At 42.1% G+C, this 23,520-nt stretch overlaps 1 protein-coding gene and 3 long non-coding RNA genes across 7 annotated transcripts; all 4 read right to left on the bottom strand.

Moving 5' to 3' along the window:
- Positions 1-410: 410 nt before the first annotated feature.
- LOC113014775 (mucin-5AC-like) lies at positions 411-2,525 on the bottom strand (the record flags this gene model as incomplete). Its single annotated transcript, XM_026156513.1, has 1 exon — positions 411-2,525. A coding segment is annotated over one exon (2,115 nt), but the record flags the coding sequence as incomplete, so codon positions are not given.
- Positions 2,526-3,576: 1,051 nt separating this feature from the next.
- Positions 3,577-4,781, bottom strand: LOC113014780 (uncharacterized). Of its 2 annotated transcripts, XR_003271011.1 has the most exons (4): positions 4,727-4,781; positions 4,555-4,648; positions 3,710-3,776; positions 3,577-3,616 (listed from the first exon to the last, which is right to left on the bottom strand). It is a non-coding gene; the product is annotated as an uncharacterized LOC113014780 (long non-coding RNA). The 2 variants fall into 2 exon arrangements; XR_003271010.1 differs by having other exon boundaries at positions 4,555-4,774.
- Positions 4,782-11,625: 6,844 nt separating this feature from the next.
- Positions 11,626-12,822, bottom strand: LOC113014779 (uncharacterized). Of its 2 annotated transcripts, none has more exons than XR_003271008.1 (3): positions 12,768-12,822; positions 12,596-12,689; positions 11,626-11,841 (listed from the first exon to the last, which is right to left on the bottom strand). It is a non-coding gene; the product is annotated as an uncharacterized LOC113014779 (long non-coding RNA). The 2 variants fall into 2 exon arrangements; XR_003271009.1 differs by having other exon boundaries at positions 11,654-11,681; positions 11,775-11,841; positions 12,596-12,815.
- Positions 12,823-20,335: 7,513 nt separating this feature from the next.
- LOC113014778 (uncharacterized) lies at positions 20,336-21,540 on the bottom strand. Of its 2 annotated transcripts, none has more exons than XR_003271006.1 (3): positions 21,486-21,540; positions 21,314-21,407; positions 20,336-20,551 (listed from the first exon to the last, which is right to left on the bottom strand). It is a non-coding gene; the product is annotated as an uncharacterized LOC113014778 (long non-coding RNA). The 2 variants fall into 2 exon arrangements; XR_003271007.1 differs by having other exon boundaries at positions 20,364-20,391; positions 20,485-20,551; positions 21,314-21,533.
- Positions 21,541-23,520: the final 1,980 nt, after the last annotated feature.

Here is a 23,520-nt window from a genome sequence, read left to right as displayed (position 1 = left end):
GTGGTTGTTGTTGGATCAGCTGTGGTTGTTGTCACTGCAGTTGTGGTTGTCGTTGGAACAGCTGTGGTTGTTTTTGGGGCAGATGTGGTTGTTGTTGGAGCAGCTGTGGTTGTTGTTGGAACAGCTGTGGTTGTTGTTGGAACAGCTGTGGTTGTTGTTGTTGCAGCTGTAGTTGTTGTTGCTGCAACTGTAGTTGTTGTTGCTGCAACTGTAGTTGTTGTTGGAGCAGCTGTTGTTGTTGTTGTCGCAGCTGTAATTGTTGTCGGTGCAGCTGTAGTTGTTGTCGGTGCAGCTGTAGTTTTTGTTGCTGCAACTGTAGTTGTTGTCGCTGCAACTGTAGTTGTTGTTGGAGCAGCTGTGGTTGTTGTTGTCGCAGCTGTAGTTGTTGTCGGTGCAGCTGTAGTTGTTGTTGCTGCAACTGTAGTTGTTGTTGCTGCAACTGTAGTTGTTGTTGGAGCAGCTGTGGTTGTTGTTGGAGCAGCTGTAGTTGTTGTCGCTGCAACTGTAGTTGTTGTTGGAGCAGCTGTGGTTGTTGTTGTCGCAACTGTAGTTGTTGTTGGCGAAGCTGTGGTTGTTGTTGGAGCAGTTGTGGTTGTTGTTGGAACAGCTGTAGTTGTTGTTGGAGCAGCTGTGGTTGTCGTTGGAGCAGATGTGGTTGTTGTTGTTGCAGCTGTAATTGTTGTCGGTGCAGCTGTAGTTGTTGTTGCTGCAACTGTAGTTGTTGTTGCTGCAACTGTAGTTGTTGTTGGAGCAGCTGTGGTTGTTGTCCCTGCAGCTGTGGTTGTTGTTGGAGCAGCTGTGGTTGTTGTTGGTGCAGCTGTGGTTGTTGTTGGAGCAGCTGTGGTTGTTGTCGCTGCAGTTGTGGTTGTTGTTGTTGCAGCTGTAGTTGTTGTTCCTGCAACTGTAGTTGTTGTTGCTGCAACTGTAGTTGTTGTTGGAGCAGCTGTGGTTGTTGTCGCTGCAGTTGTGGTTGTTGTTGGTGCAGCTGTAGTTGTTGTTGCTGCAACTGTAGTTGTTGTTGCTGCAACTGTAGTTGTTGTTGGAGCAGCTGTGGTTGTTGTTGGTGCAGCTTTGGTTGTTGTTGGTGCAGCTGTGGTTGTTGTTGGAGCAACTGTAGTTGTTGTTGCTGCAACTGTGGTTGTTGTTGGAGCAGCTGTGGTTGTTGTCCCTGCAGCTGTGGTTGTTGTTGGAGCAGCTGTGGTTGTTGTTGGTGCAGCTGTGGTTGTTGTTGGAGCAGCTGTGGTTGTTGTCGCTGCAGTTGTGGTTGTCGTTGGAACAGCTGTGGTTGTTGTTGGGGCAGCTGTGATTGTTGTTGGAGCAGCTGTGGTTGTTGTTGGAGCAGCTGTGGTTGTTGTCGCTGCAGTTGTGGTTGTCGTTGGAACAGCTGTGGTTGTTGTTGGGGCAGCTGTGGTTGTTGTTGGAGCAGATGTGGTTGTTGTTGGAACAGCTGTAGTTGTTGTCGCTGCAACTGTAGTTGTTGTTGGAGCAGCTGTGGTTGTTGTTGGTGCAGCTGTAGTTGTTGTTGCTGCAACTGTAGTTGTTGTTGTCGCAACTGTAGTTGTTGTTGGTGCAGCTGTGGTTGTTGTTGGAGCAGCTGTGGTTGTTGTTGGAACAGCTGTAGTTGTTGTCGCTGCAACTGTAGTTGTTGTTGGAGCAGCTGTGGTTGTTGTTGTCGCAACTGTAGTTGTTGTCGGTGCAGCTGTGGTTGTCGTTGGAGCAGATGTGGTTGTTGTTGGAGCAGCTGTGGTTGTTGTTGGAACAGCTGTGGTTGTTGTTGTTGCAGCTGTAGTTGTTGTCGGTGCAGCTGTAGTTGTTGTTGCTGCAACTGTAGTTGTTGTTGCTGCAACTGTAGTTGTTGTTGGAGCAGCTGTGGTTGTTGTTGTCGCAGCTGTAGTTGTTGTCGGTGCAGCTGTAGTTGTCGGTGCAGCTGTAGTTGTTGTTGCTGCAACTGTAGTTGTTGTTGGAGCAGCTGTGGTTGTTGTTGTCGCAGCTGTAGTTGTTGTCGGTGCAGCTGTAGTTGTTGTTGCTGCAACTGTAGTTGTTGTTGCTGCAACTGTAGTTGTTGTTTGAGCAGCTGTGGTTGTTGTTGGCGAAGCTGTGGTTGTTGTTGGAGCAGCTGTGGTTGTTGTTGGTGCAGCTGTGGTTGTTGTTGGTGCAGCTGTGGTTGTTGTTGGAGCAACTGTAGTTGTTGTTGCTGCAACTGTGGTTGTTGTTGGAGCAGCTGTGGTTGTTGTCCCTGCAGCTGTGGTTGTTGTTGGAGCAGCTGTGGTTGTTGTTGGTTCAGCTGTGGTTGTTGTTGGAGCAGCTGTGGTTGTTGTTGTCGCAACTGTAGTTGTTGTCGGTGCAGCTGTGGTTGTCGTTGGAGCAGATGTGGTTGTTGTTGGAGCAGCTGTGGTTGTTGTTGGATCAGCTGTGGTTGTTGTTGTTGCAGCTGTAGTTGTTGTTGCTGCAACTGTAGTTGTTGTTGCTGCAACTGTAGTTGTTGTCGGTGCAGCTGTAGTTGTTGTTGCTGCAACTGTAGTTGTTGTTGCTGCAACTGTAGTTGTTGTTGGAGCAGCTGTGGTTGTTGTTGTCGCAGCTGTAGTTGTTGTCGGTGCAGCTGTAGTTGTTGTCGGTGCAGCTGTAGTTGTTTTTGCTGCAACTGTAGTTGTTGTCGCTACAACTGTAGTTTTTGTTGGAGTAGCTGTGGTTGTTGTTGTCGCAGCTGTAGTTGTTGTCGGTGCAGCTGTAGTTGTTGTTGTTGCAACTGTAGTTGTTGTTGCTGCAACTGTAGTTGTTGTTGGAGCAGCTGTGGTTGTTGTCCCTGCAGCTGTGGTTGTTGTTGGAGCAGCTGTGGTTGTTGTTGGTGCAGCTGTGGTTGTTGTTGGAGCAGCTGTGGTTGTTGTCGCTGCAGTTGTGGTTGTTGTTGGTGCAGCTGTAGTTGTTGTTGCTGCAACTGTAGTTGTTGTTGCTGCAACTGTAGTTGTTGTTGGAGCAGCTGTGGTTGTTGTCCCTGCAGCTGTGGTTGTTGTCCCTGCAGCTGTGGTTGTTGTTGGAGCAGCTGTGGTTGTTGTTGGTGCAGCTGTGGTTGTTGTTGGTGCAGCTGTGGTTGTTGTTGGAGCAACTGTAGTTGTTGTTGCTACAACTGTGGTTGTTGTTGGTGCAGCTGTGGTTGTTGTCCCTGCAGCTGTGGTTGTTGTTGGAGCAGCTGTGGTTGTTGTTGGTGCAGCTGTGGTTGTTGTTGGAGCAGCTGTGGTTGTTGTCGCTGCAGTTGTGGTTGTCGTTGGAACAGCTGTGGTTGTTGTTGGGGCAGCTGTGATTGTTGTTGGAGCAGCTGTGGTTGTTGTTGTCGCAGCTGTAGTTGTTGTCGGTGCAGCTGTAGTTGTTGTTGCTGCAACTGTAGTTGTTGTTGTCGCAACTGTAGTTGTTGTCGGTGCAGCTGTGGTTGTTGTTGGAGCAGCTGTGGTTGTTGTTGGAACAGCTGTAGTTGTTGTCGCTGCAGCTGTGGTTGTTGTTCGAACAGCTGTGGTTGTTGTCCCTGTAGCTGTGGTTGTTGTCGCTGCAGATGTGGTTGTTGTCGCTGCAGATGTGGTTGTTGTCGCTGCAGTTGTGGTTGTTGTCGCTGCGTTGCAGCAGGCTGTGTAGAGAATCTTACATCATTTTCATATTTCATCACATTAACCACATCTTTATGAATAGGAAATTCTTTGACAAATTATTTTTTTCCTACCAACAACAAGAAGAACGATGACAAACATCTTTGCGATCATGGTGATGCTGATTTTCTGCTCCTGTCTCTGAAAATAAAAATTCACTGTGGTTATTATGATTTAAAGAAAGCATTATTCCTACAATTGCCTTAATTAAGCTTTCTAAAGTTATCTTGAAAAGAAGTTTGAGATCTAAAACTCATAATATAAAAAAGTTCCTATTCAATTACATAATTTAAAATATAGATTTTTTTTTCTATAGTACTGTCTTTGTGATAGTCCACTTCTCTCAACGAGGTGCTTGTACACATGTAGTTTGAAGCAAAACCAACAAGAAGAAATTAAGAAATCATGAAGGAAAGGCTCTGACTATGATGACCTCATTGTTCCTGACTGTAAATCAGAGCAAAAGTCACCACTTCATGTTTATAGTGTTAATCAACTCCAATATTGACATATAATCACTAACCCATTAAATCTATCTATCTATCTATCTATCTATCTATCTATCTATCTATCTATCTATCTATCTATCTATCTATCTATCTATCTATCTATCTATCTATCTATCTATCTATCTATCTATCTATCTATCTATCTATCTATCTATCTATCTATCTATCTATCTGTGTGTGTGTGTGAATGTGTCATATATTATTTATCAAGGGTAATAGCAAAAAACAAAACAAAAACAGAAGCATAAAAAAACCTTCAGAACTTTAAGATAAACACAACCCAACACAACAAATTGCTGCCTAAATTACACCATATGTTGCCAAAAGATCATTTCCAGAAATAAATCTATCAATTCATCTTAAATTCACATGTAGATGTCAGATATATATTTAATATTAGGGTTACTTACATAGTATTTCTTTGCTTGTAAGTCGTCCACTGCAGTGAAAGAAAGTGATGTTCTCTGACTTCATCTCCTCTTTTTATAATCAGCCAACATGAACCTGAGGACAAATATGTGCAGGTGGAGTAATGGTAGTTATCGTCATGGTTTAAGGTGTGTGCACTAAACTTTTATTTACCTGCATCTCTCTCCTATTGTCCTCCTGAAACAGTCATCACTTTAATTTTAGCACTTACACACACACAGACACACACACACACATATTTGTGACATGTTTTGACGTGAGCTTCGACATTTTCTCTGTGTGACTATGACTACATTTATGTGATTGTATCTTTATGGCTACATTAGGACTCTATGTGGTCCATAAAAGATGACCATTTTGGATAATAAAATCTGACAGAAGAAAACAAATATTCGGTGATTAGTTTTGGATTAACTAAATCTCACAACTGGCTGACTAGATTTAGACGGAGAATCAACATTTACAGGTTGGTGGTGCTCGGTGGGCAGTCAGCGTCCACATCAAAATAACTCTGATTTCTCTCTTTTTTGTCTTTTCTTTTACACACATTCTAAATATTACTGGTTCATTTACTTGAAATGAAGAAGTTTTCATCAATGGAAATAAGAAGTCAGTTTTAAAGGCATTCTTGCGAGTTGGGAGCTTGCTTTCATTTTCTTCTTGCAACACTTAATGCAGGAAGTCATTCCTCAGTTATCAGAGACACAAGGTGAGACCCGACTAAAAGACACTTACACACTTGTGCTGTAATAAATTGAATATAGCCACCGAGTACCGCTGGCCATGATTAAAAATGCAGGTTTAATGCATTTCAGCATTATGTTCACTTTTCAGACCTGACTGGGTTCATCTTTTGCACCTTCAAATCTTCAAATATACACAGGTATCAAAAAGTGAGAGTAAAGGATGCTTACAGTCTTTAAAGGTGTAAACTTTTATTTCTTTGAGCCTAAAACAACACCAGTGTGAATCAGTCACTTTATGTAAATAGTTTATTTGTAAAGACTTTAGATATACACATCCTTCATTGATCGCACGAGGGTTTATTTTTTTCTGTAACAGCAGCATGATAAAGAGTAAAAAAAGTGCAGCTGCAATAAACCACATATTAGCAATGCAGTTAAAATAATAGTACCACAGATGCCCAGTAAGTGTCTTATACTGTAACACAGGTCAGGGATTTATATATATATATATATATATACACAACATATTTCTGCTTTGTTGAACTTGTTTTATGAATCTTGCTGATCTGGTGCAACTCTGGAAATTAATTGATGCAGATTTGTTCATTAATTTATTCTGAAGTTATTCCAACACATGGATTTTCTTTTAGTTCTTTGGAGATATGCATATGAACAGCAGCACACACAGCAGTTTATAAAATATACCTGAGCAGGTTTGATCCCGGCCTTTCTCTGTCGCACAATCAGTCATAAGAGGTGTGGTTATTGAAGCTGCTTCTAGTTGCATAAACTTGCAGCCACACCTCATAGTTTAGTCTCCTGTGCGTTAACAGATGTTGAGAATTAACATTCATTGTTTCTGTACTGAGGTCCAAAAACAGCTTAAAGCATTTCCCAGCATGTACTTGAGATGGTTGAGCCTTCACTGAGGAATGCCACATATCCGTCAAACAGGAGACAACACGTCACACGAAAACCTGTCCTGTGTGACCTTCAGTTCTGTGATGATGCATTTCTATGTTGTGATACAACATGATGTAGGAAAATGGAGATTCTGTTAGGCAACAACACAACAAAACTAATATCACAACACACACGTATGTACATTATGAACTGGAAAAAGTCCCTAGATCTTCAACTGAGGCATCTACAACACAAATAAAAACACGTCTTGACCCACATCCAGTCTGTCTCTGGGGCTCCTGAGTGCCCGTTGGGCCACAAGGGTGTGAGGGAGGATGGGGTGCAGTTGATACAGTTTGGGTGGATGTTTGCAGTGACTTATCTCAAACTTACACCAGCCTGGGATCTGTGTGTAGTCTTGGGAAGTCCAACAGGTAGCCAGGGAGTGCTCCACTCTCCCTGTGGTAGGATTTAGGAAATAGGGGTGCTTACTAGCGCTCTCTTTCTGAGGGTAGTCCTCTACCTCCTGGCCATCCCATGCCTTCTCCTCTCGAGGCCTCCTGTGACAACACATTATTCACACAGGCAGGGTCTTGGAGGGGGGGGGGGGGGGGGGGTGCCTTTATATGGCACCTTACAGCATATATAACTTGTATACAAATGTATATAGCTGTGTGTCTTTTATCTTTTATTCTAAAGTAATTTTAATGTAAAGAATCTACATACTGCTAATGGAGAGATGCCAAACTGCCTTTCATTGTTGTTGTAACAGTGACAATAAAGATCTATCTTTTCTATCTGATTTTATCTTAGCTGGCTGTGCTGTGCGGCCATTTGTTGCTCCTTTTTAATTACGCTATAGCCATTACATCTCTTGACATAGCAACATACACGTAGGATCTTGGGGGCAGGTGCGTTACCCAGGATAGGCGGGGATATTGTCCCTGCTGCTCGCTGCTGGTTGTTGTTTCATTTGTTATTTAAGATATCTCAGGGATAAAATGTGTTGTCAAACTTCTGTGCACTAACAGAAAGGAGAGTTTCACTGGTCTGGCCCACATAGACTCAAAATGAGGTGAGTGTGTTTGGAGATGTAAAATGAGTTTGACCTCGCTGCCGTAAACCCAACAACAAGTCAATGTTTGGGTCAAGTGTAATTTTGGTGGTGTTTTCACTATAGTCAAACCTTGTATTCTAATGAACTGCTAGAGACTGAATTGGAGTAGCATGATCTTTGGTGACTTCTTGATGTTAATGCTCAGAGCTTTTCAGTTTTCATGAAAAGTCTTGATTCTTTGCTGGTAGCATTAAATAAGCAACAGGCGATGTACGTGAGATTTCTGTTGTGGATTTCAAAGGACACACAACTACATGACATATCAGACGATGTCTTCCCGGGACAGGAAGTGACCACCAGCCTACTTCAACTGCAGCACACTTCAACGTGCGCTGATGTGCAAGTTCCCCATCATCACTGCTGGCAGCTTTAATTTATTTTACTTTTCAAATGAACTCTACCTTACGTGACTTTAATCTTCAGGACAGGTCGTCATGTTGAGCCTTGTATTGTCTGTGTGACATTGTGAACACACCTCACACACTAGAACAGCCGTTATTAAATCCATATATAAAGACTGAATGGATGCTGGAGTGGATACTAATTGTCATGGTTCTGGGTCAGTTTTGACACAGTATTTTGAGATGTTTTGGTTTGATTTTGTATTATGGATTATTTTCTGATTCTCTTGTTGTGCTTTGTTGATTATTATTACAATTCTATGTTTCAGGTCATTCTGGTTGAGGGGTCAGTTCTTAGGTTCAGTTTCGATGCCCTCATTTTTCTGCATGTTTAGTTCAGTGTCTAGTCTGCGTCTTTGTGTTGTTATTTCCTGTTTCCTGTTTTATTGTGAAGGTTCGTGTTTTATGTGAGCGTATTCAGTTTTGCCTCCCTTGTCTCATCTCGTCAATTACTTCCAGCTGTGTTCCCCACCTGTGTGTAATCTCCTTGTGTTCTTCTGTGTGTATTTAAGTCATGTCTTCTTATGTTGTAGTCGCTGGTCTGTCTGTGAATCTACCGTGTTTCATCCACGTGTTCTCCCTGCTGTCTACCGTCATATGCCTCTGCTCAACCTCCTCCATGTTCGTGTTCATGTCTAGTAGTTTAGTTTTCCCAGTTCAGATTATCTTTAGTTCCGTTTGCCGTTTTCCACTTGTGTTTTATTTTTTACAATAAACGTCCTTCGCACCTCCACGAGTGCCTACAATTGGATCCTCCTTTATTTTTCTCCACACGGCTCATCCCATTTGCCGTGACAGTATTGACCCGCCAGGTTATGGATCCAGCGGCATTCGCCCCACAGAAGGAGCTTCGGGAGCTCATAATCGACTCTGCTTCAAGGTTGAAATTTCCCACTCGTGGGACTAATAAAGGCATCTCATCTCGTCTCATCTCATCTTCCAAATACTGCAGGGTCTTTAATTTACAACAGGAAACATGATGAAATAACTATTGTGATTTGCAGAAATATAAACAAAGCTGAATATAACTCAGTATTAACACTGACTATTGTAGAGAAATGATTATTATGAGAAATTATTCTCATCTTTAAAAAGTCACTTATTTAAAGAGACACTTATTAATCAGTGCAAAAAGACTTTATTTATGATAAGCTCAGTGTTGAGATTGTAGACATCACTATATTTTTAATATCAGTCCTCTGATCACACAAGTTTGGAACACACAAACATCAGGAAAACATTTAACAACTTCTCTCTGATAGATATAAATAAATAAATAAAACCATAATAAATAAGAATAAATATATGATTAAACATTTGGTTACTTAAACATTTCAAATGGTCACAGGTACTTCAGTTTGTTGCTTCATTTGGAGGATGTGAACTTAAGAAATGTTAAAAACATGATCTGAGTACATGTGACGACAGAGCCAGAACTACTGTAAGGAAGCTGATGTTGTTGAGAATAGCAGAGGAGGTGGTTGTTGCTGTCGCTGCAGTTATGGTTGTTGAAGCAGCTGTAGTTGTTGTCGCGGCAGTTTTGGTTGTTGTTGGAACAGTTGTGGTTGTTGTTGCTGGTGTTGTTGTTGTTGTCGCTGCGGTTGTGGTTGTTGTTGAAGCAGCTGCAGTTGTTGTCGCGGCAGTTGTGATTGTTGTTGGAACAGCTGTGGTTGTTGTCGCTGCAGTTGTGGTTGTTGTTGGAGCAGCTGTGGTTGTTGTTGGAGCAGCTGTGGTTGTTGTCGCTGCAGTTGTGGTTGTTGTTGGAACAGCTGTGGTTGTTGTTGGGGCAGCTGTGATTGTTGTTGGAGCAGATGTGGTTGTTGTTGGAACAGCTGTAGTTGTTGTCGCTGCAACTGTAGTTGTTGTTGGAGCAGCTGTGGTTGTTGTTGTCGCAGCTGTAGTTGTTGTTGCTGCAACTGTAGTTGTTGTTGTCGCAACTGTAGTTGTTGTCGGTGCAGCTGTGGTTGTTGTTGGAGCAGCTGTGGTTGTTGTTGGAACAGCTGTAGTTGTTGTCGCTGCAACTGTAGTTGTTGTTGGAGCAGCTGTGGTTGTTGTTGTCGCAACTGTAGTTGTTGTCGGTGCAGCTGTGGTTGTCGTTGGAGCAGATGTGGTTGTTGTTGGAGCAGCTGTGGTTGTTGTTGGAACAGCTGTGGTTGTTGTTGTTGCAGCTGTAGTTGTTGTCGGTGCAGCTGTAGTTGTTGTTGCTGCAACTGTAGTTGTTGTTGCTGCAACTGTAGTTGTTGTTGGAGCAGCTGTGGTTGTTGTTGTCGCAGCTGTAGTTGTTGTCGGTGCAGCTGTAGTTGTCGGTGCAGCTGTAGTTGTTGTTGCTGCAACTGTAGTTGTTGTTGGAGCAGCTGTGGTTGTTGTTGTCGCAGCTGTAGTTGTTGTCGGTGCAGCTGTAGTTGTTGTTGCTGCAACTGTAGTTGTTGTTGCTGCAACTGTAGTTGTTGTTGGAGCAGCTGTGGTTGTTGTCGGTGCAGCTGTGGTTGTTGTTGGAGCAGCTGTGGTTGTTGTTGGTGCAGCTGTGGTTGTTGTTGGTGCAGCTGTGGTTGTTGTTGGTGCAACTGTAGTTGTTGTTGGTGCAACTGTGGTTGTTGTTGGAGCAGCTGTGGTTGTTGTCCCTGCAGCTGTGGTTGTTGTTGGAGCAGCTGTGGTTGTTGTTGGTTCAGCTGTGGTTGTTGTTGGAGCAGCTGTGGTTGTTGTTGTCGCAACTGTAGTTGTTGTCGGTGCAGCTGTGGTTGTCGTTGGAGCAGATGTGGTTGTTGTTGGAGCAGCTGTGGTTGTTGTTGGATCAGCTGTGGTTGTTGTTGTTGCAGCTGTAGTTGTTGTTGCTGCAACTGTAGTTGTTGTTGCTGCAACTGTAGTTGTTGTCGGTGCAGCTGTAGTTGTTGTTGCTGCAACTGTAGTTGTTGTTGCTGCAACTGTAGTTGTTGTTGGAGCAGCTGTGGTTGTTGTTGTCGCAGCTGTAGTTGTTGTCGGTGCAGCTGTAGTTGTTGTCGGTGCAGCTGTAGTTGTTTTTGCTGCAACTGTAGTTGTTGTCGCTGCAACTGTAGTTTTTGTTGGAGTAGCTGTGGTTGTTGTTGTCGCAGCTGTAGTTGTTGTCGGTGCAGCTGTAGTTGTTGTTGCTGCAACTGTAGTTGTTGTTGCTGCAACTGTAGTTGTTGTTGGAGCAGCTGTGGTTGTTGTCCCTGCAGCTGTGGTTGTTGTTGGAGCAGCTGTGGTTGTTGTTGGTGCAGCTGTGGTTGTTGTTGGAGCAGCTGTGGTTGTTGTCGCTGCAGCTGTGGTTGTTGTTGGAGCAGCTGTAGTTGTTGTTGCTGCAACTGTAGTTGTTGTTGCTGCAACTGTAGTTGTTGTTGGAGCAGCTGTGGTTGTTGTCCCTGCAGCTGTGGTTGTTGTCCCTGCAGCTGTGGTTGTTGTTGGAGCAGCTGTGGTTGTTGTTGGTGCAGCTGTGGTTGTTGTTGGTGCAGCTGTGGTTGTTGTTGGAGCAACTGTAGTTGTTGTTGCTACAACTGTGGTTGTTGTTGGTGCAGCTGTGGTTGTTGTCCCTGCAGCTGTGGTTGTTGTTGGAGCAGCTGTGGTTGTTGTTGGTGCAGCTGTGGTTGTTGTTGGAGCAGCTGTGGTTGTTGTCGCTGCAGTTGTGGTTGTCATTGGAACAGCTGTGGTTGTTGTTGGGGCAGCTGTGATTGTTGTTGGAGCAGCTGTGGTTGTTGTTGTCGCAGCTGTAGTTGTTGTCGGTGCAGCTGTAGTTGTTGTTGCTGCAACTGTAGTTGTTGTTGTCGCAACTGTAGTTGTTGTCGGTGCAGCTGTGGTTGTTGTTGGAGCAGCTGTGGTTGTTGTTGGAACAGCTGTAGTTGTTGTCGCTGCAGCTGTGGTTGTTGTTCGAACAGCTGTGGTTGTTGTCCCTGTAGCTGTGGTTGTTGTCGCTGCAGATGTGGTTGTTGTCGCTGCAGATGTGGTTGTTGTCGCTGCAGTTGTGGTTGTTGTCGCTGCGTTGCAGCAGGCTGTGTAGAGAATCTTACATCATTTTCATATTTCATCACATTAACCACATCTTTATGAATAGGAAATTCTTTGACAAATTATTTTTTTCCTACCAACAACAAGAAGAACGATGACAAACATCTTTGCGATCATGGTGATGCTGATTTTCTGCTCCTGTCTCTGAAAATAAAAATTCACTGTGGTTATTATGATTTAAAGAAAGCATTATTCCTACAATTGCCTTAATTAAGCTTTCTAAAGTTATCTTGAAAAGAAGTTTGAGATCTAAAACTCATAATATAAAAAAGTTCCTATTCAATTACATAATTTAAAATATAGATTTTTTTTTCTATAGTACTGTCTTTGTGATAGTCCACTTCTCTCAACGAGGTGCTTGTACACATGTAGTTTGAAGCAAAAGCAACAAGAAGAAATTAAGAAATCATGAAGGAAAGGCTCTGACTATGATGACCTCATTGTTCCTGACTGTAAATCAGAGCAAAAGTCACCACTTCATGTTTATAGTGTTAATCAACTCCAATATTGACATATAATCACTAACCCATTAAATCTATCTATCTATCTATCTATCTATCTATCTATCTATCTATCTATCTATCTATCTATCTATCTATCTATCTATCTATCTATCTATCTATCTATCTATCTATCTATCTATCTATCTATCTATCTATCTGTGTGTGTGTGTGAATGTGTCATATATTATTTATCAAGGGTAATAGCAAAAAACAAAACAAAAACAGAAGCATAAAAAAACCTTCAGAACTTTAAGATAAACACAACCCAACACAACAAATTGCTGCCTAAATTACACCATATGTTGCCAAAAGATCATTTCCAGAAATAAATCTATCAATTCATCTTAAATTCACATGTAGATGTCAGATATATATTTAATATTAGGGTTACTTACATAGTATTTCTTTGCTTGTAAGTCGTCCACTGCAGTGAAAGAAAGTGATGTTCTCTGACTTCATCTCCTCTTTTTATAATCAGCCAACATGAACCTGAGGACAAATATGTGCAGGTGGAGTAATGGTAGTTATCGTCATGGTTTAAGGTGTGTGCACTAAACTTTTATTTACCTGCATCTCTCTCCTATTGTCCTCCTGAAACAGTCATCACTTTAATTTTAGCACTTACACACACACAGACACACACACACACATATTTGTGACATGTTTTGACGTGAGCTTCGACATTTTCTCTGTGTGACTATGACTACATTTATGTGATTGTATCTTTATGGCTACATTAGGACTCTATGTGGTCCATAAAAGATGACCATTTTGGATAATAAAATCTGACAGAAGAAAACAAATATTCGGTGATTAGTTTTGGATTAACTAAATCTCACAACTGGCTGACTAGATTTAGACGGAGAATCAACATTTACAGGTTGGTGGTGCTCGGTGGGCAGTCAGCGTCCACATCAAAATAACTCTGATTTCTCTCTTTTTTGTCTTTTCTTTTACACACATTCTAAATATTACTGGTTCATTTACTTGAAATGAAGAAGTTTTCATCAATGGAAATAAGAAGTCAGTTTTAAAGGCATTCTTGCGAGTTGGGAGCTTGCTTTCATTTTCTTCTTGCAACACTTAATGCAGGAAGTCATTCCTCAGTTATCAGAGACACAAGGTGAGACCCGACTAAAAGACACTTACACACTTGTGCTGTAATAAATTGAATATAGCCACCGAGTACCGCTGGCCATGATTAAAAATGCAGGTTTAATGCATTTCAGCATTATGTTCACTTTTCAGACCTGACTGGGTTCATCTTTTGCACCTTCAAATCTTCAAATATACACAGGTATCAAAAAGTGAGAGTAAAGGATGCTTACAGTCTTTAAAGGTGTAAACTTTTATTTCTTTGAGCCTAAAACAACACCAGTGTGAATCAGTCACTTTATGTAAATAGTTTATTTGTAAAGACTTTAGATATACACATCCTTCATTGATCGCACGAGGGTTTATTTTTTTCTGTAACAGCAGCATGATAAAGAGTAAAAAAAGTGCAGCTGCAATAAACCACATATTAGCAATGCAGTTAAAATAATAGTACCACAGATGCCCAGTAAGTGTCTTATACTGTAACACAGGTCAGGGATTTATATATATATATATATATATATACACAACATATTTCTGCTTTGTTGAACTTGTTTTATGAATCTTGCTGATCTGGTGCAACTCTGGAAATTAATTGATGCAGATTTGTTCATTAATTTATTCTGAAGTTATTCCAACACATGGATTTTCTTTTAGTTCTTTGGAGATATGCATATGAACAGCAGCACACACAGCAGTTTATAAAATATACCTGAGCAGGTTTGATCCCGGCCTTTCTCTGTCGCACAATCAGTCATAAGAGGTGTGGTTATTGAAGCTGCTTCTAGTTGCATAAACTTGCAGCCACACCTCATAGTTTAGTCTCCTGTGCGTTAACAGATGTTGAGAATTAACATTCATTGTTTCTGTACTGAGGTCCAAAAACAGCTTAAAGCATTTCCCAGCATGTACTTGAGATGGTTGAGCCTTCACTGAGGAATGCCACATATCCGTCAAACAGGAGACAACACGTCACACGAAAACCTGTCCTGTGTGACCTTCAGTTCTGTGATGATGCATTTCTATGTTGTGATACAACATGATGTAGGAAAATGGAGATTCTGTTAGGCAACAACACAACAAAACTAATATCACAACACACACGTATGTACATTATGAACTGGAAAAAGTCCCTAGATCTTCAACTGAGGCATCTACAACACAAATAATAACACGTCTTGACCCACATCCAGTCTGTCTCTGGGGCTCCTGAGTGCCCGTTGGGCCACAAGGGGGTGAGGGAGGATGGGGTGCAGTTGATACAGTTTGGGTGGATGTTTGCAGTGACTTATCTCAAACTTACACCAGCCTGGGATCTGTGTGTAGTCTTGGGAAGTCCAACAGGTAGCCAGGGAGTGCTCCACTCTCCCTGTGGTAGGATTTAGGAAATAGGGGTGCTTACTAGCGCTCTCTTTCTGAGGGTAGTCCTCTACCTCCTGGCCATCCCATGCCTTCTCCTCTCGAGGCCTCCTGTGACAACACATTATTCACACAGGCAGGGTCTTGGAGGGGGGGGGGGGGGTGCCTTTATATGGCACCTTACAGCATATATAACTTGTATACAAATGTATATAGCTGTGTGTCTTTTATCTTTTATTCTAAAGTAATTTTAATGTAAAGAATCTACATACTGCTAATGGAGAGATGCCAAACTGCCTTTCATTGTTGTTGTAACAGTGACAATAAAGATCTATCTTTTCTATCTGATTTTATCTTAGCTGGCTGTGCTGTGCGGCCATTTGTTGCTCCTTTTTAATTACGCTATAGCCATTACATCTCTTGACATAGCAACATACACGTAGGATCTTGGGGGCAGGTGCGTTACCCAGGATAGGCGGGGATATTGTCCCTGCTGCTCGCTGCTGGTTGTTGTTTCATTTGTTATTTAAGATATCTCAGGGATAAAATGTGTTGTCAAACTTCTGTGCACTAACAGAAAGGAGAGTTTCACTGGTCTGGCCCACATAGACTCAAAATGAGGTGAGTGTGTTTGGAGATGTAAAATGAGTTTGACCTCGCTGCCGTAAACCCAACAACAAGTCAATGTTTGGGTCAAGTGTAATTTTGGTGGTGTTTTCACTATAGTCAAACCTTGTATTCTAATGAACTGCTAGAGACTGAATTGGAGTAGCATGATCTTTGGTGACTTCTTGATGTTAATGCTCAGAGCTTTTCAGTTTTCATGAAAAGTCTTGATTCTTTGCTGGTAGCATTAAATAAGCAACAGGCGATGTACGTGAGATTTCTGTTGTGGATTTCAAAGGACACACAACTACATGACATATCAGACGATGTCTTCCCGGGACAGGAAGTGACCACCAGCCTACTTCAACTGCAGCACACTTCAACGTGCGCTGATGTGCAAGTTCCCCATCATCACTGCTGGCAGCTTTAATTTATTTTACTTTTCAAATGAACTCTACCTTACGTGACTTTAATCTTCAGGACAGGTCGTCATGTTGAGCCTTGTATTGTCTGTGTGACATTGTGAACACACCTCACACACTAGAACAGCCGTTATTAAATCCATATATAAAGACTGAATGGATGCTGGAGTGGATACTAATTGTCATGGTTCTGGGTCAGTTTTGACACAGTATTTTGAGATGTTTTGGTTTGATTTTGTATTATGGATTATTTTCTGATTCTCTTGTTGTGCTTTGTTGATTATTATTACAATTCTATGTTTCAGGTCATTCTGGTTGAGGGGTCAGTTCTTAGGTTCAGTTTCGATGCCCTCATTTTTCTGCATGTTTAGTTCAGTGTCTAGTCTGCGTCTTTGTGTTGTTATTTCCTGTTTCCTGTTTTATTGTGAAGGTTCGTGTTTTATGTGAGCGTATTCAGTTTTGCCTCCCTTGTCTCATCTCGTCAATTACTTCCAGCTGTGTTCCCCACCTGTGTGTAATCTCCTTGTGTTCTTCTGTGTGTATTTAAGTCATGTCTTCTTATGTTGTAGTCGCTGGTCTGTCTGTGAATCTACCGTGTTTCATCCACGTGTTCTCCCTGCTGTCTACCGTCATATGCCTCTGCTCAACCTCCTCCATGTTCGTGTTCATGTCTAGTAGTTTAGTTTTCCCAGTTCAGATTATCTTTAGTTCCGTTTGCCGTTTTCCACTTGTGTTTTATTTTTTACAATAAACGTCCTTCGCACCTCCACGAGTGCCTACAATTGGATCCTCCTTTATTTTTCTCCACACGGCTCATCCCATTTGCCGTGACAGTATTGACCCGCCAGGTTATGGATCCAGCGGCATTCGCCCCACAGAAGGAGCTTCGGGAGCTCATAATCGACTCTGCTTCAAGGTTGAAATTTCCCACTCGTGGGACTAATAAAGGCATCTCATCTCGTCTCATCTCATCTTCCAAATACTGCAGGGTCTTTAATTTACAACAGGAAACATGATGAAATAACTATTGTGATTTGCAGAAATATAAACAAAGCTGAATATAACTCAGTATTAACACTGACTATTGTAGAGAAATGATTATTATGAGAAATTATTCTCATCTTTAAAAAGTCACTTATTTAAAGAGACACTTATTAATCAGTGCAAAAAGACTTTATTTATGATAAGCTCAGTGTTGAGATTGTAGACATCACTATATTTTTAATATCAGTCCTCTGATCACACAAGTTTGGAACACACAAACATCAGGAAAACATTTAACAACTTCTCTCTGATAGATATAAATAAATAAATAAAACCATAATAAATAAGAATAAATATATGATTAAACATTTGGTTACTTAAACATTTCAAATGGTCACAGGTACTTCAGTTTGTTGCTTCATTTGGAGGATGTGAACTTAAGAAATGTTAAAAACATGATCTGAGTACATGTGACGACAGAGCCAGAACTACTGTAAGGAAGCTGATGTTGTTGAGAATAGCAGAGGAGGTGGTTGTTGCTGTCGCTGCAGTTATGGTTGTTGAAGCAGCTGTAGTTGTTGTCGCGGCAGTTTTGGTTGTTGTTGGAACAGTTGTGGTTGTTGTTGCTGGTGTTGTTGTTGTTGTCGCTGCGGTTGTGGTTGTTGTTGAAGCAGCTGCAGTTGTTGTCGCGGCAGTTGTGATTGTTGTTGGAACAGCTGTGGTTGTTGTCGCTGCAGTTGTGATTGTTGTTGGAACAGCTGTGGTTGTTGTCGCTGCAGTTGTGATTGTTGTTGGAACAGCTGTGGTTGTTGTCGCTGCAGTTGTGGTTGTTGTTGGAACAGCTGTGGTTGTTGTCACTGCAGTTGTGATTGTTGTTGGAACAGCTGTGGTTGTTGTTGGGGCAGATGTGGTTGTTGTTGGAGCAGCTGTGGTTGTTGTCGCTGCAGTTGTGGTTGTTGTTGGAGCAGCTGTGGTTGTTGTCACTGCAGTTGTGATTGTTGTTGGAACAGCTGTGGTTGTTGTTGGGGCAGATGTGGTTGTTGTTGGAGCAGCTGTGGTTGTTGTTGGAACAGCTGTAGTTGTTGTCGCTGCAGATGTGGTTGTTGTCGCTGCAACTGTGGTTGTTGTTGGAGCAGCTGTAGTTGTTGTTCGAGCAGATGTGGTTGTTGTCGCTGCAGTTGTGGTTGTTGTTGTCGCAACTGTAGTTGTTGTCGGTGCAGCTGTGGTTGTTGTTGGAGCAGCTGTGGTTGTTGTTGGTGCAGCTTTGGTTGTTGTTGGTGCAGCTGTGGTTGTTGTTGGAGCAACTGTAGTTGTTGTTGCTGCAACTGTGGTTGTTGTTGGAGCAGCTGTGGTTGTTGTCCCTGCAGCTGTGGTTGTTGTTGGAGCAGCTGTGGTTGTTGTTGGTGCAGCTGTGGTTGTTGTTGGAGCAGCTGTGGTTGTTGTCGCTGCAGTTGTGGTTGTCGTTGGAACAGCTGTGGTTGTTGTTGGGGCAGCTGTGGTTGTTGTTGGAGCAGCTGTGGTTGTTGTTGGAGCAGCTGTGGTTGTTGTCGCTGCAGTTGTGGTTGTTGTTGGAACAGCTGTGGTTGTTGTTGGGGCAGCTGTGGTTGTTGTTGGAGCAGATGTGGTTGTTGTTGGAACAGCTGTAGTTGTTGTCGCTGCAACTGTAGTTGTTGTTGGAGCAGCTGTGGTTGTTGTTGTCGCAGCTGTAGTTGTTGTTGCTGCAACTGTAGTTGTTGTTGTCGCAACTGTAGTTGTTGTCGGTGCAGCTGTGGTTGTTGTTGGAGCAGCTGTGGTTGTTGTTGGAACAGCTGTAGTTGTTGTCGCTGCAACTGTAGTTGTTGTTGGAGCAGCTGTGGTTGTTGTTGTCGCAACTGTAGTTGTTGTCGGTGCAGCTGTGGTTGTCGTTGGAGCAGATGTGGTTGTTGTTGGAGCAGCTGTGGTTGTTGTTGGAACAGCTGTGGTTGTTGTTGTTGCAGCTGTAGTTGTTGTCGGTGCAGCTGTAGTTGTTGTTGCTGCAACTGTAGTTGTTGTTGCTGCAACTGTAGTTGTTGTTGGAGCAGCTGTGGTTGTTGTTGTCGCAGCTGTAGTTGTTGTCGGTGCAGCTGTAGTTGTCGGTGCAGCTGTAGTTGTTGTTGCTGCAACTGTAGTTGTTGTTGCTGCAACTGTAGTTGTTGTTGGAGCAGCTGTGGTTGTTGTCGGTGCAGCTGTGGTTGTTGTTGGAGCAGCTGTGGTTGTTGTTGGTGCAGCTGTGGTTGTTGTTGGTGCAGCTGTGGTTGTTGTTGGAGCAACTGTAGTTGTTGTAGCTGCAACTGTGGTTGTTGTTGGAGCAGCTGTGGTTGTTGTCCCTGCAGCTGTGGTTGTTGTTGGAGCAGCTGTGGTTGTTGTTGGTTCAGCTGTGGTTGTTGTTGGAGCAGCTGTGGTTGTTGTTGTCGCAACTGTAGTTGTTGTCGGTGCAGCTGTGGTTGTCGTTGGAGCAGATGTGGTTGTTGTTGGAGCAGCTGTGGTTGTTGTTGGATCAGCTGTGGTTGTTGTTGTTGCAGCTGTAGTTGTTGTTGCTGCAACTGTAGTTGTTGTTGCTGCAACTGTAGTTGTTGTCGGTGCAGCTGTAGTTGTTGTTGCTGCAACTGTAGTTGTTGTTGCTGCAACTGTAGTTGTTGTTGGAGCAGCTGTGGTTGTTGTTGTCGCAGCTGTAGTTGTTGTCGGTGCAGCTGTAGTTGTTGTCGGTGCAGCTGTAGTTGTTTTTGCTGCAACTGTAGTTGTTGTCGCTGCAACTGTAGTTTTTGTTGGAGTAGCTGTGGTTGTTGTTGTCGCAGCTGTAGTTGTTGTCGGTGCAGCTGTAGTTGTTGTTGCTGCAACTGTAGTTGTTGTTGCTGCAACTGTAGTTGTTGTTGGAGCAGCTGTGGTTGTTGTCCCTGCAGCTGTGGTTGGTGTTGGAGCAGCTGTGGTTGTTGTTGGTGCAGCTGTGGTTGTTGTTGGAGCAGCTGTGGTTGTTGTCGCTGCAGTTGTGGTTGTTGTTGGTGCAGCTGTAGTTGTTGTTGCTGCAACTGTAGTTGTTGTTGCTGCAACTGTAGTTGTTGTTGGAGCAGCTGTGGTTGTTGTCCCTGCAGCTGTGGTTGTTGTCCCTGCAGCTGTGGTTGTTGTTGGAGCAGCTGTGGTTGTTGTTGGTGCAGCTGTGGTTGTTGTTGGTGCAGCTGTGGTTGTTGTTGGAGCAACTGTAGTTGTTGTTGCTACAACTGTGGTTGTTGTTGGTGCAGCTGTGGTTGTTGTCCCTGCAGCTGTGGTTGTTGTTGGAGCAGCTGTGGTTGTTGTTGGTGCAGCTGTGGTTGTTGTTGGAGCAGCTGTGGTTGTTGTCGCTGCAGTTGTGGTTGTCGTTGGAACAGCTGTGGTTGTTGTTGGGGCAGCTGTGATTGTTGTTGGAGCAGCTGTGGTTGTTGTTGTCGCAGCTGTAGTTGTTGTCGGTGCAGCTGTAGTTGTTGTTGCTGCAACTGTAGTTGTTGTTGTCGCAACTGTAGTTGTTGTCGGTGCAGCTGTGGTTGTTGTTGGAGCAGCTGTGGTTGTTGTTGGAACAGCTGTAGTTGTTGTCGCTGCAGCTGTGGTTGTTGTTCGAACAGCTGTGGTTGTTGTCCCTGTAGCTGTGGTTGTTGTCGCTGCAGATGTGGTTGTTGTCGCTGCAGATGTGGTTGTTGTCGCTGCAGTTGTGGTTGTTGTCGCTGCGTTGCAGCAGGCTGTGTAGAGAATCTTACATCATTTTCATATTTCATCACATTAACCACATCTTTATGAATAGGAAATTCTTTGACAAATTATTTTTTTCCTACCAACAACAAGAAGAACGATGACAAACATCTTTGCGATCATGGTGATGCTGATTTTCTGCTCCTGTCTCTGAAAATAAAAATTCACTGTGGTTATTATGATTTAAAGAAAGCATTATTCCTACAATTGCCTTAATTAAGCTTTCTAAAGTTATCTTGAAAAGAAGTTTGAGATCTAAAACTCATAATATAAAAAAGTTCCTATTCAATTACATAATTTAAAATATAGATTTTTTTTTCTATAGTACTGTCTTTGTGATAGTCCACTTCTCTCAACGAGGTGCTTGTACACATGTAGTTTGAAGCAAAAGCAACAAGAAGAAATTAAGAAATCATGAAGGAAAGGCTCTGACTATGATGACCTCATTGTTCCTGACTGTAAATCAGAGCAAAAGTCACCACTTCATGTTTATAGTGTTAATCAACTCCAATATTGACATATAATCACTAACCCATTAAATCTATCTATCTATCTATCTATCTATCTATCTATCTATCTATCTATCTATCTATCTATCTATCTATCTATCTATCTATCTATCTATCTATCTATCTATCTATCTATCTATCTATCTATCTATCTATCTATCTATCTGTGTGTGTGTGTGAATGTGTCATATATTATTTATCAAGGGTAATAGCAAAAAACAAAACAAAAACAGAAGCATAAAAAAACCTTCAGAACTTTAAGATAAACACAACCCAACACAACAAATTGCTGCCTAAATTACACCATATGTTGCCAAAAGATCATTTCCAGAAATAAATCTATCAATTCATCTTAAATTCACATGTAGATGTCAGATATATATTTAATATTAGGGTTACTTACATAGTATTTCTTTGCTTGTAAGTCGTCCACTGCAGTGAAAGAAAGTGATGTTCTCTGACTTCATCTCCTCTTTTTATAATCAGCCAACATGAACCTGAGGACAAATATGTGCAGGTGGAGTAATGGTAGTTATCGTCATGGTTTAAGGTGTGTGCACTAAACTTTTATTTACCTGCATCTCTCTCCTATTGTCCTCCTGAAACAGTCATCACTTTAATTTTAGCACTTACACACACACAGACACACACACACACATATTTGTGACATGTTTTGACGTGAGCTTCGACATTTTCTCTGTGTGACTATTACTACATTTATGTGATTGTATCTTTATGGCTACATTAGGACTCTATGTGGTCCATAAAAGATGACCATTTTGGATAATAAAATCTGACAGAAGAAAACAAATATTCGGTGATTAGTTTTGGATTAACTAAATCTCACAACTGGCTGACTAGATTTAGACGGAGAATCAACATTTACAGGTTGGTGGTGCTCGGTGGGCAGTCAGCGTCCACATCAAAATAACTCTGATTTCTCTCTTTTTTGTCTTTTCTTTTACACACATTCTAAATATTACTGGTTCATTTACTTGAAATGAAGAAGTTTTCATCAATGGAAATAAGAAGTCAGTTTTAAAGGCATTCTTGCGAGTTGGGAGCTTGCTTTCATTTTCTTCTTGCAACACTTAATGCAGGAAGTCATTCCTCAGTTATCAGAGACACAAGGTGAGACCCGACTAAAAGACACTTACACACTTGTGCTGTAATAAATTGAATATAGCCACCGAGTACCGCTGGCCATGATTAAAAATGCAGGTTTAATGCATTTCAGCATTATGTTCACTTTTCAGACCTGACTGGGTTCATCTTTTGCACCTTCAAATCTTCAAATATACACAGGTATCAAAAAGTGAGAGTAAAGGATGCTTACAGTCTTTAAAGGTGTAAACTTTTATTTCTTTGAGCCTAAAACAACACCAGTGTGAATCAGTCACTTTATGTAAATAGTTTATTTGTAAAGACTTTAGATATACACATCCTTCATTGATCGCACGAGGGTTTATTTTTTTCTGTAACAGCAGCATGATAAAGAGTAAAAAAAGTGCAGCTGCAATAAACCACATATTAGCAATGCAGTTAAAATAATAGTACCACAGATGCCCAGTAAGTGTCTTATACTGTAACACAGGTCAGGGATTTATATATATATATATATATACACAACATATTTCTGCTTTGTTGAACTTGTTTTATGAATCTTGCTGATCTGGTGCAACTCTGGAAATTAATTGATGCAGATTTGTTCATTAATTTATTCTGAAGTTATTCCAACACATGGATTTTCTTTTAGTTCTTTGGAGATATGCATATGAACAGCAGCACACACAGCAGTTTATAAAATATACCTGAGCAGGTTTGATCCCGGCCTTTCTCTGTCGCACAATCAGTCATAAGAGGTGTGGTTATTGAAGCTGCTTCTAGTTGCATAAACTTGCAGCCACACCTCATAGTTTAGTCTCCTGTGCGTTAACAGATGTTGAGAATTAACATTCATTGTTTCTGTACTGAGGTCCAAAAACAGCTTAAAGCATTTCCCAGCATGTACTTGAGATGGTTGAGCCTTCACTGAGGAATGCCACATATCCGTCAAACAGGAGACAACACGTCACACGAAAACCTGTCCTGTGTGACCTTCAGTTCTGTGATGATGCATTTCTATGTTGTGATACAACATGATGTAGGAAAATGGAGATTCTGTTAGGCAACAACACAACAAAACTAATATCACAACACACACGTATGTACATTATGAACTGGAAAAAGTCCCTAGATCTTCAACTGAGGCATCTACAACACAAATAAAAACACGTCTTGACCCACATCCAGTCTGTCTCTGGGGCTCCTGAGTGCCCGTTGGGCCACAAGGGTGTGAGGGAGGATGGGGTGCAGTTGATACAGTTTGGGTGGATGTTTGCAGTGACTTATCTCAAACTTACACCAGCCTGGGATCTGTGTGTAGTCTTGGGAAGTCCAACAGGTAGCCAGGGAGTGCTCCACTCTCCCTGTGGTAGGATTTAGGAAATAGGGGTGCTTACTAGCGCTCTCTTTCTGAGGGTAGTCCTCTACCTCCTGGCCATCCCATGCCTTCTCCTCTCGAGGCCTCCTGTGACAACACATTATTCACACAGGCAGGGTCTTGGAGGG

The sequence above is a fragment of the Astatotilapia calliptera genome, chromosome 22, assembly GCF_900246225.1.
Source record: "Astatotilapia calliptera chromosome 22, fAstCal1.2, whole genome shotgun sequence".
NCBI classification, from domain to species: Eukaryota; Metazoa; Chordata; class Actinopteri; order Cichliformes; family Cichlidae; genus Astatotilapia; species Astatotilapia calliptera.
The sequence above is the reverse complement of the archived record's forward strand: the minus strand, read 5'-3'. Positions and strand labels throughout refer to the sequence as shown.